The sequence below is a fragment of the Dendropsophus ebraccatus genome, chromosome 1, assembly GCF_027789765.1.
Source record: "Dendropsophus ebraccatus isolate aDenEbr1 chromosome 1, aDenEbr1.pat, whole genome shotgun sequence".
NCBI classification, from domain to species: domain Eukaryota; kingdom Metazoa; phylum Chordata; class Amphibia; order Anura; family Hylidae; genus Dendropsophus; species Dendropsophus ebraccatus.
In genome coordinates, this window is record NC_091454.1 from 143,301,840 (window position 1) to 143,321,752 (window position 19,913).

Here is a 19,913-nt window from a genome sequence, read left to right on the forward strand (position 1 = left end):
GCACTGTGCCAGACTGGAAAGAATACCACTTCCTGCAGGACATACAGCAGCTGATAAATAGATATATTTTACAAATCTTTATAACTATCTTACTCCAGTTCACTTCAAAATATTTTTATCCTTTCAAGTACCTCCTAACTGGTGTTTCAAACAATGTTACAGAAATCAAAAGTATAAGCAAAAATGAAAGATTCTGTATTAAATACCTTTTGAATAAAATGCTTCCGTCTCTACTTTCAAGTCTATTGAGAGGGGAGGGGCAGGTAGCATAGGGAGAGGGGGGATAAAGGAAGAAGAGTGTGCTAGAGACACAGACAGATATCTGTCTCATCCCAGGTGCTAGATTGACAGCTCAGGTACTTATAATGTCCTCCATGCTGCTGCTACTTATGAAGGTTTGCTACAGAGAGAGTAATACAATGTAAACACAAAATGCTGTGTGACTTTAGCCGTATGTGTACTGTTTCAGTAATGCTAAATAAGAGATATCATGCATAAAATTCTTTGTTGATTTATTAATGTGCTTACAAATATGTGTTTCTTCTCTGTAGTGTAACAGACTATTGAAGTGGTGCCCTGCCCCAGATTGTCATCATGTTGTTAAAGTTCAGTATCCAGATGCCAAGCCTGTGCGTTGCAAATGTGGCCGTCAGTTCTGGTAAGACACAAGTACAATAATTGATATGTAAAGATTACCTCTTTGTGTCCAGTAGTGCAGTAACCATATAAAACCAGGCCCTCTTTTGGCTGTGCAGTTTTGCTGAAAGCCCTGGCAGCTTTACAAAGCCATTAAAGAATGCAAGGGGATCTGGTTTAAGATTAAGACACATGGGTTTGCATGCATGTGAGAACACAGCCTGGGGCTATGTTCACACATAGCATTTAATGCGCGTTTAATTAGCCCTATCTTGCTGCGGATTGCATAACTCACAATAAAATATAAAAAATTTTGCAACATTTCGATCATAATTGCTGCAGAAAAATTGCTATTTTACTACAAAATTGTGAGTTTCTGGCAGAATAACGCTAATTAAACGCACATTTAAAGCTGTGTGTTAACATAGCCTAAAGACTTCATTGGAAACTTAGTCGGCTGTTTATATATCTCCCATTCATATGAAACAACTGAATATACAGGTGTAATGGTCTTCCTCTCCAGCTGAGAATGTATTTGGGGCCTCCTGTGAACGCAGAGGTTTAACTGCCTCAACTAATACAGTGGTATCTTAACTTACAATATTTTTTAACATACAATGATTCTATCTGGACCATTTTAACTTGAGGCTTTAACATACAGTGCTACAGACAGTCAGGATCTGCGTCACATGTGAATAGTTAGATGATTGCATAATAAGTGTCCATTGTATAGTGGTAGATAAAAAGGCAACTCTAGGGGACATCCCCTGTCGGGATATTATGCGGAATGGAAGTATAAAGATAAAGGAAGACTTCTACGTTGGATGAGTCCTCACCATTTAAAAGGGTTAAGGGAGGGATAGGGGGGGGATAAAGGGATGGGTAAGGGGAAAAAAGGAATAATAATGTATATTATGTGTGACAAGATTGTATAATATTTTGTATGGAAATAAAGAATATTATAATAAAAAAAAAGTGTCCATTGTACTGGTAGAACCCCAGTGTTACTGTAGTGCATGGAATGATTACCTGTCTAGTAGCATCCATACAACATGTCTTGCACTGCTCTTTACCTGGGCCAGGATGAGATGTTACTTTGTGCACCAGGGGAGGATGGCTTCAAGTTATTTTCTGGGACCCTGTGTGGTCTGTACCAGACCTGAAAACGCTCTAGTCTTCTACATATAAAGTGATTTACAGTCTCCAGTAGATCTTTGGGTATGTGTACACAAATTAAGTGAGGAAATTCAAGTGGAGTCCACATGACTGGTTTCACTTGAGATTTTGCCTGTCCCAGTGACTCAATGTAATTTGCCAAGTGCAGTCTGCGATCCACCCAAGGAATTGACATGTCATCTCTTTGGGCGGATTGCCCTTGAGAAATCACATTGTCAATGGGACAGGCAAAACTTCAAGTGGAAGCCGTCACACAGACTCCGCTTTAAATTTGTCACTTAATTCCATAGTGTGCACGTACTCTTTCTGACAGTTTTATGTAAGGACTTTATCCATATTAGTTATCTTATTATCTTCATCTTTTCTTGCTTTTAAATGGTATTTTGGGGGCTTTAGAACTAGATACTAGCGGTCCATAGAGTTTTGTTCTCAAGATACAATATTTTCAACATATGATGGTTGTCCTGGAACCAATTAATATTGTAACTTGAGGGACCTTTGTACTATCAGTCTTGTGTTAGTTTTGAGAAATGTTTGACTGTTTTAGAGCACATGTTGTGGTGTTTGATATGTAGTGGTGTGTTTAGACAGAGATTTATAGCCAGGAACAGGCTATAAACAGAGAACAGGTCATAAATGAAAAACTGAGATTTCTCCTTTTTTCAAATACATTCCTGGCTTTGGCTTCAAAAATCTGTCCGATAAATCTCTTTGTAAACTCACCCTAAGGGTGGGTTTATACTGAGGAATTCTTGCAGATAATGTCCGTGGAATTGCGCTGTCTGTACGCACGCCTTTCCGCCAGCTCCATAGGCACCATTCTATGTGCCGGCGTATTCCGCCGAAAGAAGTGACATGTCCCTGATATCTCCCTGATATTCGACTATTCAATCGAATATTCGATCCAATTAAAGTCTATGGGAACAAGTATTCGATTATTGAAAAACATCTATTTGACCACTTGGAGGTTCACCAAGTCCACAATGACACCTCAGGGAAAGGAAAAGGGGATTTGAACGCTTATCGAATATTTATCGAATATTCGGCGTACTATTCGATAATATTCAATACTATTGAATATTTTACTATTCAATCGAATATCTATTCAAACGAACAGTATTCGCTCATCACTACCTTTCAACTCTGCTCCTCTTTGATTTAATACCATATAGAAACCCCTAAGCAGGAAGTTGCATTTGGGCAACCTATTACTTGCCACTGGTAGCTTCTAACTTAGATTGATTTAGCTCCATGCACTTGGCGTTGGGCAGAAGAGCCCATATGCTGAATAGCTGAGAAGCTTGGAAGACGCTTATTGCAGATTGTCATCCCCTAATATAAATTTCATTCAGTAAATGCAGGGTGGCTTCACAAAATTATCATATAAGCATATGGTGTCCGTCTGTTAAGAAAGCAAAACTTGTACATGATGTGCTATTATGATAAATTATTTACCGTGACTGTTGCTTCTCCTTGTCTTGCGTTCAATAAAACACAGGCTCTATAGACTATGGAGCCTGTCTTCAGCGAGTGTAAGACATCAGGGAGCAGCAACACTCAGCCACACATGTCTCTACTGTCTCTTGGTGAGAGTCTCTGTACCCAGACCCCCCACAGAAGAAAACGTTTGACGTTTCTTTATGACAAGTCAAAAGTTTTCTGCGATGACAGTACCACTTTAAGGAGTACCTGTTACAGCTATATGTTGGGAGGATCTTCCAGCATATATTTCTCAATATCTCTCAACATACAACATATACTGATGTGTTTTAGCTAACAAAAGGGTGTGTTTGGCATGTGCTGAGCTGGTATGCCATGGAAGTTTTTTGTATGTTTTGCAGTATGAGATTTGTTTGAATAGAGCTGCAGTCAAACCTGTGCACTGCTGTTCCATTTATATACTATATACTGAAATGATCAACACTAATGGATTATTAATAAAATAATCCTGCTCTCAGCTGAGATGTGGATACAGTCTGGACTCCAGGATAATACATAGTAATAAACTAGTTGCTGCTGCTGATGTGTGCTAGAAGGCTAGATACAATTGTGCCAACTTCTAAGCTAAGTGCACGACTATGGTCTGGTTTTGTAGCTGAGAATGTCATTAAGTATTTTATTTACTTACAGCAAAATCTCCTGACCATTATGAAAATATCAAAGGCCTGCTATGTGTTTAGGGGTTTCCTGACCCGTCCAATGTCTCTGGGGGAAAAAAGGATCGGGCGTTCTGGATTTCAACGTCCTCAATACTTTGGGTGTGTTTACACAGAGATTTATCTGACTGACTGACAGAAACAGACTATAAACAGAGGACAGGTCATAAAGGAAAGACTGAGATTTCTCCTCTTTCCAAATCCATTCTTGGTGTTGGCTTCAAAAAGCTGTCAGATAAATCTCTGTGTAAACGCACATTTTGTTTCTACAGGAGATATGCTGATTCAAGATGGGTGTGGTAGCGTCATGTTGTCGTGTCCGGTGCTCCCCCCCCACCTTTTTTAAATACATAGCCGCATAGATTATTTTTATTAATCTAAAACTGGAAGAAAAACACTAAAACAAGGACAGTTTGTCAGCAGAACATATTGAAGAGTAGATTGTCTTCCTGATCTGATTTTGCCAGTGCCCTTGAGTTGTTTTGCTGTTTGTGAAAGGCAAATAGATAGTTGACCAAATATTTCTGTGTTCTGAGTTTTATTGTCTAATAAATTATAGTTATATAGTTATGATAAAGGTGATTTTATTTGTGTATTGTATTATAAACTTCTATCAGAACACTAACCAATAGCTCAGGGGTTTTATTATACCTAATAAAGCTTAGCACGTATGCCATCTGCAGGTAATTTGCTCTACACTGTGTAATGCTTTATATCCAAGTATAACTATATACATGCTGTTCCACTCTATTGTCATTTGCTGTACTGGAAGTGCAGACTAAATTGATTTTTTTTTTAAGAAACTCTTTTCTTATAGGTGGTGTCAGATAATAATTTTCTCCTTTTGTTACAGCTTCAATTGTGGAGAGAATTGGCATGATCCTGTTAAATGTAAGGTATGTACATTTGGTATGCAAAGCGTTTACATTACATTGCCCCGTCTCGTTTCCTGGAAACAAAATATAGCAGTATTACATTAAGGGTACAAACCCACTTGACGTATTTGCTGCGTGAATCAGTCTTAAAAAAAAGCAGGCAAAACGCAGGTTGGCTTCATACGATTGTTCTGCATTAAAATACGCAATTGCGTATTTTTGAAGCGTGAAGCTTGTTGTTAGCAAAGCATCAGTTGTTAAAATACGCAATTGCGTATTTTTGAAGCGTGAAGCTACATGCGTTTTTCACACAGGTTGTTAACAACTGATGCTTTGCTAACAACAAGCTTCACGCTTCAAAAATACGCAATTGCGTATTTTAATGCAGAACAATCGTATGAAGCCAACCTGCGTTTTGCCTGCTTATTTTTAAGACTGATTCACACAGCAAATACGTCAAGTGGGTTTGTACCCTAAGGGTATAAACCCACACACCGTATACACAGCGTATTTACTGCTGCGATACGCAGCAAAAACGCAACAAATACGCAACAAAAACGCAGCAGATTAGATCTAAATAACTGAACTCAGCATTAAATCTTCACCATCAACCTGCTGCGTATTTGCTGCGTATTTGTTGCGTATACGGTGTGTGGGTTTGTACCCTAAGGGTGCGTTCACACCTACAGGATCTGCAGCTGATTTTCTGCAGCAGATTTCAGTTAAATAACTGAACACAGCATCAAATCTGATGCTGTGTTCAGTTATTTAACTGAAATCTGCTGCAGAAAATCAGCTGCAGATCCTGTAGGTGTGAACGCACCATAAAAGTGGAAAATCTTAAATTGTAAGGTAATTCCAAGTGATTTGTTTGCAGTGGCTAAAAAAATGGATTAAGAAGTGTGATGATGACAGTGAGACATCAAATTGGATTGCAGCTAACACAAAGGTAAGATTTTTATGTTACTTTACTGGCTCCAGTCTTCTAGATGTCCACATTTCTTTTGTTTGAAAGGGTCGATTATTTAGTAGCATCATTCTAGCATTCCCCAGACTTTGAGCACTGTATTTATAATCAGCATTGTTCAGCACCATTAGTTTTTTTTTTACCAGTATGCTAGAGTAATCCAAGAGTATTGCATTTAAGTGATTCTCTGTCTAAGGGCCCTATTCCACCGGATGATTATCGTTTGCATAATCGTTAACGATTAACTATCTCAAACGACCGCTATTGCGAAAGACCTGAAAACGTTCACTCATTTCCATGGAACGATAATCGTTACTTATGATCGTATTTGCGATCGCTTTTTCTTCGCTATTGCGTTCGTATCTACTGCGAATGACCAAACGACGTCTTATTCAATGTGAACGTTTTGTGAACGAGCAACGATAAAAATAGGTCCAGGTCTTATAAAGTGATAAACGATTTCTCGTTCGTCATTGTTAACTGCATTTCAACTGAACGATTATCGTTCAGATTAGAACGATTTAACGATAATCTGAACGATAATCGTCCGGTGGAATAGGGCCCTGGTTAACCGAGTGTCTGTCAGCTAGACCTGCGCTCGCTTACAGAGCTCAATTATTTAATTCATTATTGTTAGCAATGTCCGTGCAGCCCTTGCTTCATATAGAAAATAATAAAGTTTTATACTTAACGTTAGGCTCTCCCGTGCCCTGCTGCTTTTTCCATGCTCACTGCAGCCGCAGCGACTTCAGAAGCTTTGGCTGTGGTGGGCAGGGAAAAGCCAACAGGACACGAGGAAGCCTGAACAGGTAAGTCTAATCTTTATTATTTTATGTGCATCACTATTATACATAGCAAAGCCCGGTCTAATGTAGCCACGTCATAGAGGGGAGGGGGTTTCTCCCACTGGGGGCAGGCCCTTTCTCGGTAATAGACCGGTGCCAGGTGGGGCAACCAGGCCGCGGTTCAAAAGAAGGACCGTGGCACCAGCATCACAGTGTTGGCGCTGGTCTATTCATGGGTAAAAACAGAAAAGCGATGTACCGCTGGTACACTTGTTTTAATTATACCCTGCAATATTATTACACTCCAAAAATGTGTCCAGGCCGCCTTTGAATTCTTGCAGTAAGTTCACTATGACAACGTCCATAGCCTCACTGCTCTTGAAGTAAAGAATCATCTTCTGCATCAGTGTGGAAACGTTTCATCTGTAGGCAAAGCAAATAGCCCGAATTTCGCTAATCTATCTGGGAACTGTAGTCTCCTCATTTTATTTTTTACTCTGGTTACCTATCTTTGAACCTGCCCCAACTCCACTATGTCTGTCTTGTACATTGGTGTCTAAAACCACACACAATATTCCATGTGCGTTATGACTAGTAATGACCTTACAGATGCCGTTAGGATTTTGTTACCCTTGGCGGAAGCTGCCTTACACTGGTTTGCTAAGTTAAAGGGGTTGCTTGTAGACCAGAAAACAGCTTATGCCTTTTGCTCTCTGTGCTTACCTCCACTGTTCTCACATCTTCAAGCAGAAAAGAAGACGGCATAAAGCCCCTATTCCACGGGGCGATGCAGAGGAGCAAACAAGCGATCGTTTGCACCTTGTTTCCCACTCACTGCCGCAGCTATTCCACGTGTCGGCAGTGAGGGGGTGAGTACTGTAGGGGCCGCAGGGAGCTGCAGGCGGGGGTTTCTGGGTGGTCGCTAGATCGTCTGGGCAGCCCGTAGAGGATAGTGGCGGTCTGCTGCCGCTGCTCCTGTCTCACGGAGCGACGGCAGCAGTTCGCTGCTATCACAGTCGCTCATTTTTCAACATGTTTGAAAAACAAGCGACGCAACGATCAACCGACATGAACGATGTCTGCTGATCGTTGCCCTCTATTGCAAGGGACGATTATCGGCTGAATACGGCCGATAATCGTTCCGTGGAATAGGGCCTTTAGTCTTTACTACTGTATGCGGGTGTGATTTTGCATGCTGTTGCAATGATCGCGACTTAAAGTGGCACTGTTACCTCCTTTGTGCATTCTGACATCTCTACACAGGTGTAAAGGGTAAATTTAGCATTTTTCATACCTTATTTCATATCATACGTCATGGTGTTTGTTCAAGTAGAAAGTGTCCTTTTATCAACTGCAGATTGTATTAAGTGGGCGTAGCCTCGCGGCATTAGCGCCACTTAGCTCCCACAATGGCACCGTTGGCCCCGCCCCCTCTCCGGGCATTGGAACAGGCTGGCCGAAAGGTCTAGACCCCACCCCCTTTACGTCGACCAACCAATGGGCGTCAGGGGGCGGGACCACCGTTGCTGTTGTGGGCAGGGCTAAGTGGCGCTAATGCCCACTTAATACAATCTGCAGTTGATAAAAGGACACTTTTTACTTGAACAAACACCATGATGTATGATATGAAATAAGGCATGAAAACTGCTAAATTTACCCTTTACACCTGTGTAGAGATGTCAGAATGCACAAAGGGGGTGACAGTGTCACTTTAAACCCATCCCCTCACTTCTCGTTAGGTATACTTCTATCCAAGACAAGGAAAAAGTGGAAGTGAGTGCTGCTGGGGAGCAGTAGGCATGAGCTGTTTTGTGCTCCCCAAACAATTCCTTCTCCTACTTCTAATGGTGTGTTTACACTGATCAGATTTATGTGACAGATTATTGAAGCCAAAACCAGGAATGTATTTGAAAAGAGGAGAAATCTCAGTTTTTCTTTTATGACTTGTTCTCTGTTTAACCCCTTAGCGACCCATGACGTATCTGATACGTCATGGTGCCGCTCGGGGTGTTCAGAGCGCGGTCCCGCCAGGACCCCGCTCTGAACGGCGCTGATCCCGGCTGACACGTGCAGCCGGGCAGTGCCTCTATTAGCCGGCGCGGGTCCCGTTGCCGCGCCGGCTAATTAAGCCTCTAAGTGCAGCTGTCAAACCTGACAGCTGCACTTAGAGGCTTCAGACCTCACGTCCCTGGTGTCTAGTGGGACGGATCTCCCCCCCGCGATGCGATCGCGAGTGGGAGATCCGTTCTTCTGCCCGTGCCGGGCCTCAGCGTCGGAATGACGCTGATCCCGGCTCGGCAATAGATTGCTATGGCCTGCAGCAGGCCATAGTAATCTATGACCGATCTAATCGATCTTTGCTGTGTATATACACAGCATTGATCTCTATGAGAGATCAGTGCTGTCTATATACAAGTCCCCCAGGGGGGCTTCTAGTTACAGTAAAAAAAAAAGTAAAAAAGTGTTTTTATTAATAAAAAAATCCCCTCCCCTAATAAAAGTCCAAATCACCCCCCTTTTCCCATTTTATAAATATAAATTAATAAATAAATAAACATATTTAGTATCGCCACGCGTAATCGCCCGAACTATTAATCACATTCCTGATCTCGCACGGTAAACGGCGTCAGCGCAAAAAAATTCCAAAGTGCAAAATTGCGCATTTTTGGTCGCATCAAATCCAGAAAAAATGTAATAAAAAACGATCAAAAAGTCGTATATGCGCAATCAAGGTACCGATAGAAAGAACACATCATGGCGCAAAAACTGACACCTCACACAGCCCCATAGACCAAAGGATAAAAGCGCTATAAGCCTGGGAATGGAGCGATTTTAAGGAACGTATACTTGTTAACAATGGTTTGAATTTTTTACAGGCCATCAGATACAATATAAGTTATACATGTTATATATCATAGTAATCGTAACGACTTGAGGAACATGCATAACAAGTCAGTTTTACCATAGGACGGACGGTGTAAATGCAAAACTCCTCGAAATCAAAACAAATTTGTTTTTTTTTCAATTTGACAGCGCAAATGATTTTTTTCCGGTTTCGCAGCATATGTTATGGAAAAATAATGCCTTTCATTGCAAAGTACAATTGGTTTTGCAAAAAATAAGCGCTCATATACGTCTCTAGGTGAAAAAATGCAAGCGCTATGGACTTTTAAACTTAAAATGGAATAAGCAAAAACGAAAATAGGCTTTGACCTTAAGGGGTTAAAGTCTGTTCCTGGCTTTGGCTTCAATAATCTGTCAGCTAAATCTCTCTGTGTAAACACACCATAGTCATTTTTCAATTTAGCATATTATCTTGGTCGGTTTTCATAGTCTGTTTTTCAATTTAGCTTATTATCTTTGCATAGATGATCCTCCCCTTACAATTTTCAGTGTTGAAGCTCATCTGCCACTTCTTGCCCCAAGCCTGCAGCTTATCCAGATCCACTTGTAACAATGGCTGCCCCATTTTGTGTTACCTACTTTAATAAATTTAGTTTCATTTATAAAAATTAGTATTTATTTTGCAGTCCCTCTACAAGGTTGTTACTAAATACATTAAAGACAATTGTGACCAATACTGATCCCTGCATTAATGCTCCAACAGTGACCCAGTGAATATGTAATGACTTCCCCCTAGTTCTATCACTGAGCCAGTTGCTTAACCACTTATACACTTTTCACCAGCATATCTTTTTATGTTCAGTACTAACCTATTATGTGGCACAGTATCAAATGCTTTGGAAAAATAAATATATCACATCCAGCAAGTTTCCCCTGTATAGGCAGCAATTTCACACTCACACTTCCTGTAATTTGCCATGACATCTCTCTACTGCTAGAGACAAACTTATGACGACAAACAGTGGACAGCAAGTTAGAGGAATCAATTAGCTTTTATAAGATAACAATTACACCACACAAAGCTAAATATTAAATGTAACAATTTTTATTAACATGATTTAAAATCACATAAATCTTTTTAGTGCAAAAGGGAATCCAGTAATAGATGATGACCAGAACACCTCGGTCTTGCAAAATCCTATTATATACCACTATGTCATGTAAGCGTCTAAGTCAGTACACAAATGACCATGCAGTGTATCCAGACAGCCTCGGGTAGCTATACAAAATGTCAGCCCAATCCCTGCAAATGCCTAAAGTAATCTAATAAGACGCTTACCCATCGTGGTGTCTGGCATCAGTAACCCCGACGCACGTTTCGCGTACAGGTCGCTTTGTCAAGGGGCGTCGCTGTGTGGATACACTGCATGGGCATTTGTGTACTGACTTAGACGCTTACATGACATAGTGGTATATAATAGGATTTCGCAAGACCGAGGTGTTCTGGTGATCATCTATTACTGGATTCCCTTTTGTACTAAAAAGATTTTTTATGTGATTTTAAATCATGTTAATAAAAATTGTTACATTTAAAATTTAGCTTTGTGTGGTGTAATAGAAATCAATAGTACAAGCAATTTTAAGAAACTTTGTAACTGGGTTTATTAGTTTAATATGCCATTATCTGCATTCAAAAAGGCTTTCCCCAGGTCCCCCCCTCCCTTCCTCTCTCTCATCCACTGCTCATTATCAGGAAATCTTGACTCTCTTATTCGGGCCCTGTCTGTTCTATGGAGAGGAGAGGGGGGAGGAGGGAGATTAGTCGGCAGCAGAGAACAAAGGATTACACAGCAGGAGCTGTGAGAAAGTTGCTATTCAGAGGTCAGATAAGTCAGTGCTGACCTCAGAGGAGATCATAGGTGATGTAGCTGTCAATTAACTCTTTGTTGTTCTGTTTTGGTGCCTCATCTCCCTCCACCCCTCCCCTCTCCATAGAGAACACTGAAGACAGGGGGAGAGCTTCAAACTCATTTTTCATGATAAAAATGCATTTTCCAGCAAATAAACCCAATTACAAAGTTTCTTAAAATCGCCTGTACTATTGTTTTCTGCAAAAAAAAAATTAACGACAGTGACACTTAAAATTTGTATAGAATATAGAGCCTATGAAATGGTTTCTCGTGGTTTTGGAACTTTTTGTTTCTTAAAAGTTTATATTCTAATAATTTTTTCTATTAAAATCTATTAAATCTCCCATTCATACATTTATTTTTAATAGTTATCCATCAGGGAAATATTTACTACACCAAAAAATCATCTTCTTACTGCCACGTTTGTAGCTCATAGGAAATTCTTTTTGTTTTTGTTTCCTCTTCGCCAGGAGTGTCCCAAATGTCATGTTACCATAGAGAAAGATGGAGGCTGTAATCACATGGTGTGTCGGAACCAAAATTGCAAGGCTGAATTCTGCTGGGTGTGTCTAGGTCCTTGGGAGCCCCATGGATCGGCTTGGTAAGGGTAGTAGTATTTGGAGCTTTGACACTACTGGGAATATTGTGAATATAACTTTTCATACATAAAGAATATAGATAGCGTTATGCTATCATGGTATTTGTTTCTGGCAAGTTAGTTTGAAGATGGCTCAATTGTTTTCATACAGAATTACCAATATTTTTTTTTCCAATTTCTTGGGCTTTTATTGACAGGCAGGAGATACTGGTCTCTGTGTATAGAAACAAGATTGTCAGCAGAAAAAGACCACCTAGTCCATTTTAGTCTGCCTTTTAGTTATTACTTATCTTAGGATAGATATATGATTTATATTGTTTAACATTCAGTTCAATTACCTTTTATGTCAGAGGCCCCTGTTAATTTCTATTATATAGTTTAATAACTGTACCAAATATTACAGGTATAATTGTAATCGCTACAATGAAGACGATGCAAAAGCTGCCCGAGATGCACAAGAGGTGAGTAGATAGAAGTGGAAAAGTTACAGGTTGTAGAATATTTTGAAATTTATTTACAGTTATTTACAGTTTTTTTACAATCAGTAGATTAGACTATTATAACCTGCTGATAGCTCCGTATTGTGCAGGAGACGTCAAGAGTGTCTCCTACCTTTTATCCTCGGCGCCGATCCCGTGCACTTAGACGTTTACTCCATTGTCCGGTAAGACCATTTGGAGCACTGGGACCCCGTTAGGAGCATTGCACCACCCCCATAGCGCTGATCCACCCCTTCCCCTTCTAATGATAATCGATGGAGTGTGCTGAATCGTTGCTATGGGGGTAGGGCAGTGATTCTAATGGTCCTGACCAAGTACTAAATGACTAAGTGCATGGGAACAGCACAGAATGAAGGTGGGAGACTTACCTTTATCCACGGTGTCTCCTGCGCTATAGGGAGCTATCAGCAGGGTAAATTTGTCTAAACTGCAGATAGTTCCCCTTTAAAGGTGTTATTAAGGGATTTATTTATTTGGTTTTATAAATGTTCTCACGCAGGTGGTTAAAAAAAAATAAAAAATCTATACTTACCTTCCTCTCCCTCCTGCTCCCTCCTCCTTCTGAGGCCCTATGTGTTCGGTTCAGTACAATGCACTGCTTACTTGAAGCGTAACTGTCATGTTTTTTTTTATTGCAGAAATCAGTAGTATAAGCGATTTTAAGAAACTCTGTAATAGGCTTCATCAGCCAAAAAAGCCTCCTTCTGTACTCAAGAAGCAATCTCCCAGCCTCCCCCCCCCCCCCCCCCCCCCCCCCCCCCCCCCCCCCCCCCCCCCCCCCCCGACTTCTTATCTGTGCATTATGAGGCAAGCACGTCTTCATTACAGAGAAGCCAGTGAAGACGGGTTCTGCTCTCTCCATTGTAAGCCTATGAAGGGGGGAGGGGCTGAGGGAGCAGGAAGAGGTGACATGAAGGTCAGCTGTTTGTAGACTCTCTGGGCACCTAAAACGCAGGATTCAGGTTTCAGAAAGGTCAGTGCTTATCTATGAACTTACTGAGAGAAGATTGCAGGGTGTTGTGCTGTGCAGGACTGCTCTGTGCTCAGTCACTCCTAACAGCCCCTCCCCTCTCCATAGCCACATAATGGAGACAGAAATCCTGCTTCATTTGATGTGAGGGGGAGGCTGGGAGATTGCTTTTTCAGTACAGAAGGAAACTCTTTCAGTACATAAAACCTATTACAGAGTTTCTTAAAATCGCTTGTACTGTTGATATTTAAGGTTTCAGAAAAATGACCCTGAAATGACAGTTACGCTTTAAAGGGGTACTCTGGAAAGTTATATAGCTTTGTAAATTACTTTTATTTAAAAATCTCCAGTCTTAAAGTATTTAAAAGCTGCTGTAAGTTCTGCAGGAAGTGGTGGTTTCTTTCTAATGTGACACCGTGCTCTCTGCTGACATCTCTGTCCAAGACAGGAACTGTCCAGATCAGTAGCAAATCCCCATAGAAAACCTCTCCTTCTGATGTCAGACTGGAAAGAATATTTATATATATATATATATATATATATATATATATATATATATATAAATAAATAAAATCCTGGACAACTCCTTTTATTACAGTCATTTTGCATATAGAAGTGATTTGGTTGAAATGTTTATTTGTCTCGGTTCTACTAAACAAACTTAATTTAAGATAGCGCTCTATGGTTATCTCAATTTGGTTTATTAGAATTGCAGGAGATCTGTGTATTGTGACTGAAATATGAATGCTAAAATGGATCCACATTAAAGGCAGACCTAGTAATGAAAATTCTGTAACTAACAGCAATAAGGAGGGGTAATTAGCTTGTACTGATGGTTACTGCTTAAGTATGTTTTTGTGTATTTTTCATGTTTGGCCTGGAATATGTCCAGTGTCCAATATGATTTGCACTTTTAATTTGAGAAAGAGCTTATAATTGTACTGTGTTCCACTGGTGCAGCGATCCAGAGCAGCCTTACAAAGATATCTGTTCTACTGCAACCGATACATGAACCACATGCAGAGCTTGCGATTTGAGCACAAGCTATATGCCCAAGTCAAACAGAAGATGGAGGAGATGCAGCAACATAACATGTCATGGATTGAAGTGCAGTTTCTGAAAAAGGCTGTGGACGTACTGTGCCAGTGCCGCTCCACACTCATGTACACCTATGTCTTCGCGTTCTACCTCAAGAAGAACAACCAGTCAATTATCTTTGAGGTATGTTTTAATACTTTGTGGATATTGGTGTAAAAGGTACAAATACTCCTGATTATGGCTTACCAATTCTCATGCAAAATACTGGTCCAAATGTGCCGATATAAAAGGGGCTTAACACTGATTCCAGGGCACACAGAATGGGTTGCTTGTTAGAGTAACTGGTGGACATTGCCACCTCACCTGCAGGTAAGGATTCATGTCTGACTGTTATCCTTATCTGTGAGCACACCCTGCTTCTCCTTTACAAGTTTCTTGCCATTAGATAAAAGCCTTCGGGCAAGAAATCCAGTGTGATTTATGATTTAAGATAGGATTTATATAATTTCTAGAGGTTAGCTTTAGCACCTAAATAAAAATCTGCAGAAAGTAAGTCATTCCTCGGTTCAGTATTCCTCTTCTACTAGTTCTTGAGTTTCATGATCACTCACACTGAGGAAAAACTTCAGAACAAGCCTACTACATCTACTGTAGTCTAGCCTGCAAGGACACAGAATATTTTATTATTCAAACAATGACATACTGTATTGACTTTGGGGATTTTGGGGGGTTGTTGGGGATTTAAAGAGGCATTCTGTTTGTTTTTTATTTTTATTTTTTATTGTTCCCTCAGCTGCAGGCTGCCACTTACTAATAATGAACGGTGCAGCAGCTTCGTTCCTGTTCCTGTTCTACAGCGCCACAGGAGGACGGTCTCCAATGCATCTCTATGAGAGTGCTTTTTTAGTGATGCATTTGAGACACTGACTTCTGGCCTTCAATAGACCTGTAGAAAGAAGAGAGTCAGAATAGCAGTGACATCCCCAACAGCGGGATGCACCATAGGACAGGAATGAAGCTGTGCCGCAGGACACCGATCATCATTGGCAAGTATATGTGGCAGCCTGCATCCGGGGAACAGTGTAAAAAAAAAAAAGTATGCTTCTTTAATTAATGTGATATGAACATTTTGTGTCAGTGGTGGCTTAGTATAATGTTATGTACAGTATTTTTACATTTTGGAAAGAGCTGTGTTTTTAGCACAATCTAATATTTAGCATTTTAACTTTGTAGAATAATCAGGCAGATTTAGAAAATGCAACAGAAGTTCTGTCTGGATATTTGGAAAGGGATATTTCCCAAGATTCCCTTCAAGATATTAAGCAAAAAGTACAAGATAAGTACAGGTGAGAACTTTTTTGGTATTTGGGTCATTAAGTGCATGATGATTGTTTATTGCTTAGTTGATTCTCATGTAAAAAACTAATAAATCATTTGTAAAGACAGTCTTACAGTGCCCATACGCATAAAACCAAAGGCATCCAACCCCGCTGATTTTGGCAGGATTGGCCAACTACCTAATGTCTTTGTGTATGGGTCCGTTTACACACACAGATTATCTGACAGATATCTGACAGATTTTTGCAGCCAAAACCAGAAATGGATTTGAAAAAAAGAGAAATCACAGTCTTTCCTTTATGACCTCTTCCCTGTTTATAGTCCATTCCTGGCTTTGGCTGCAAAAATCTGTCAGATATCTGTCAGATAATCTGTGTGTGTAAACGGACCCTTTGAGGCGCTGATCAGTAAATATAAAAAACTTCTCAGCATATGGGCTGATAGGTTTGCTTTAAAGTGTATTTGTTCTGTCACTTACAACATTCCATTAGATTTTATTTGTCTATGTGAATATTGAAAGACATACATTTTTCTTTATTTAAAACTTTCCTCAAGCTGCTATTCCATCCAGTGATCTTAGAATATTTTTATAGGTGCATTGCCGGTTTTAAAAGTATTTCTTAGAAATGGAGCTGTGAATTTGTTAGTTTTTGGCATACTTGGATGAGTCACGTGTACATAGAAGCCAGGAGCTCCATCTTTATCAGGGCTTCTTGCTGTGTCTACTACTAGGCCATTTTGAAAAATATTCATTAGGGAATTCTTGCACGTCCTTTTTCCGTGTTTTTTTTTTTTCTTGTTTCAGACTTTACAGTTTGGCTATTTGTTTCTTGTGCAGTTCTAAATTTGTAAAGCAGAAAAAATGCTAAGTACAAAACATGATGTAACCAAAGCCTTACCTACTTTTGAGCCAGGAGGTCAAGTCTTGATTGAAGTCAGCTCCTGAATGCAAATGTAGTAACTGCAAGCCCATTACAAAACATGTACATTGCTGTAGTGCTGTTTGTTACTGTTTTTTTTTGCTTCCTTTCCTTAGATACTGCGAGAGTAGGAGGCGAGTTCTGCTTCTTCATGTGCACGAAGGTTATGAGAAGGACTTGTGGGAATATATTGAGGACTGAGCCGTCATCACAGACCAACCTGTTGCCACCTGACACTAGATTTCAAATCCCATTAAATGCATCTCTGCCCCATGAGGCCGGTCCCTGCACATTCAGCAGTCTACTTTCCAATTTCTTGCTCTCATTTATTGCGCTCCTATGAGATTGATATTATTTTTTTTCCCTTTTATTTTTTTTTTTTTGTTAACAGAAAGTTTAAGTAAATTATATTGTAATAATAAAAAGAAAGCAGTTAGCAGAGGCAGTGGTTTGACAGTATTGTAGGCTTATTTAACCCCTTGGTAAACAGTGACTGGGAAAGCACTGATCTGCATGTAATATTGTTCGATAAGGCGTTGCTAGTTACTTTGAGCACCAAGGGGTTAAAATGTGTGCAGCACCTCAGCTATTTGCAAATGCTTTCTCCTAACTTTTGGCTTGCCATAATCAGGCTGATTACCCTTCCACTTTCCCCCTCAAGAACGTTTCCCTTCGTTCTTTATACCATTTTGCCAGCCTCGTTTCTGCCTATGTCTCCCCTGTTAAACCAGTCTGCTTTCTATGCCAGTTTCTCCCCCTTTTCTCTGTTTCCTTTTTATCTCCAGACTGCCCCTCAGCACCTTTTTCTATTCCTGGGTTGGAGCTGAACTGCTTTGAAAAGTTGAAAAAATAGAAGAAAAAAATAAAAAAAAAAATAGCTTTGTACATGACTTTTAAAAACAAAACAAGATTAAACTGAACAGAAGACAGCAGTATTTTTCAACCTTGTAAATAGTGCATCTGCATGAGAAGGGTTGAGGTGGGACGCATGGTGTTTGCATCATGTTTAAGTACAAAACAGGAAAAAATATTTATTCTTTCTTGAAGATCATTGGTCCTGGCTGTGCTGTTTATTCTTGAGATCTTTTTGACTGAGCAATGTGTCTACACAGTCTAAAAAAAAAAAGATCCTCCCAGTTGCCACAATAACTACTCAGTAGAGAATGTCGATTGCGTTCATTGCATTAAATCTGGCTGTGCTGGCTGAAATAACATTTCCAGGGAGGCGCTGTGTGTGAATAAGAGTGGATGCCGGTAGATATTAAGACTCCATTAACTATGTTACTTGAAGTGATTAAAATGAGAATGAGTGAAGGGACATTTTGCTTGAATTGGACATAACTTTCTTGCAGATTGTCTCTGTATTGAGTATTTTTGCTAATGTGATGCTACAGAGTTCCTGCAGCACTATGAGAGTTGACCATTAGTGAGCATTGTACAGTAGGTGAACATAATTATTTTTGCCTTTGATATTACAGCAAACCATACATCTGAACAAGAAGAATCAAACAAAAGGGTTAACTATACAAAGCATACATTTTGTTAAATGTGTTATACAACTGTTGAAACTTTTCTTTCAAGAGCTGCTCACGTAATGTTCATTAAATTTGGTAAGACCAAATGATGAAAGCGAAAAATTTGTTCCCCCCCCACAATATTGTGCATTGGATCCTTTTGAATGAACACATTAACTGTATAGACGTTATATTGACACCCGATTGAAGTAATGCAGAAGCTGCTAGTATTTGACTGTTGATGTCATCTCACAGGTTTTCAAATAAGATTCTAGTATGACTGCTCTTTTTTCTATTTTAGGTGTTAGGAGGAATGTAAAAAAGTGGCTTTAAATATGAGTTTTAGCAATTGAATGTGCTGTTTTAAGATTGGCACAAGTTTGAAAGTATAAATTAATTTTCCAGTTTTTTTTTTTTAAATTAAGTGGCCAAATTGCAATGAAATCTGTAACTTAAAGGGACTCTGTAACCTCCAACCCACCCTCCTCAAGACTCCATACGAAATTCATCTGTAGATAACATAAAGGGTGCTGATTCCAAATCTGTAATCTGGAGAGGACTCCTTAGACTGCTTCATTTGTGGGCTTATCGCAAAGAAACGCAAGAACATAGAACAATAAAAAATGCAGATATAGAATCAGTCTACTGATGTATAATCTATTCTAGCAGGTGTTTTGGAGGTGACGGAATCCCTTTAATAATATAGTAATGTCTATAACTGCAATGCCTCTCTGCACCATGACCATGCTCCTGGTGTTTGTCACCAGCTCGTGTGAAATCTGGAACTCTAAATGTCCTGTAGTACTGAACATCACAAATAACATGCTCTCATGTCCACTGCCTCCTAGCACTACCCCTCACATTGTGTTTCACATACAATCAGTGAACAGTACAACAAGGAGAGTTATTAGATTTGTGTTGTGTGAAGGGGTACTCCGGAGACTAATGGCATTTTTATCTTTACCAATTCACAGCTTTAATAACATTACCGTATATTTCTTTGTAATTAATTTTTTTTAAAGTATATATATTTTTTTATATACATGCACACTTCCATTTAGTGGCAGCAGTAAGGGGCAACACGGCCCCTCTGCTGCCACAAATGTTTGTGTTGGGAACTGCAAGGCTATAAGCCCAGCAGTTTCCAGAAGCAAGCTCCAGGTCTCTGATCCCCTGCTCTGTTCTAGCACTGCTATAGCTATGCAGAGCAGGGGCTGTCGTGGTGACTGCTGTCACCGCTCCCTCTGCTTCTAGCACAGAGTACTGATAGTAGTCACTGCTCCCACTGCAGACCCTGCCTGCACTGCTCTCTCCCTTGTGCACTGTATATTAGAATATACAGTCCACAGATGAGCAAATCCACTGCTCTGCATAGCAGCTTGTGTTGGCAACTGAAGGGCTCATAGCCTTGCAGTTCTCGGAACACACATTGGTGGCAGCAGAGGGGTCATGTCACCCTGTACTGCTTCTACTAAGCGGAAGTGCATACGTAAACAAAAAAAATATTTCAAAGTAATATACCTTTATTAAATCAATGTATCTCCAGGGTACCCCTTTAATATTGTAAATTAGCCAGCATTCTCCTGCAATATACATGTATGAGGTTTGGAAGACTTTTGGAATACTTTTCCTCTGCATTTCAAAAAAGGGGCATCTAAACCTAGACTAGACAGCCTAATGCTGCGT

General features: G+C 40.0%; 1 protein-coding gene across 1 annotated transcript in view; it reads left to right on the top strand.

Moving 5' to 3' along the window:
* Positions 1–17,759, top strand: part of ARIH1 (ariadne RBR E3 ubiquitin protein ligase 1) — a 39,460-nt gene extending 21,701 nt beyond the window's left edge. The window contains exons 7-14 of the mRNA XM_069981017.1: positions 552–658; positions 4,822–4,864; positions 5,721–5,792; positions 11,820–11,950; positions 12,351–12,408; positions 14,378–14,638; positions 15,689–15,801; positions 16,830–17,759. Of these exons, the coding sequence (XP_069837118.1) occupies positions 552–658; positions 4,822–4,864; positions 5,721–5,792; positions 11,820–11,950; positions 12,351–12,408; positions 14,378–14,638; positions 15,689–15,801; positions 16,830–16,914 (870 nt within the window). The 3' untranslated portion in view covers positions 16,915–17,759. The remainder of the gene's footprint in view (positions 1–551; positions 659–4,821; positions 4,865–5,720; positions 5,793–11,819; positions 11,951–12,350; positions 12,409–14,377; positions 14,639–15,688; positions 15,802–16,829) is intronic.
* The last annotated feature ends 2,154 nt before the right edge of the window (positions 17,760–19,913 follow it).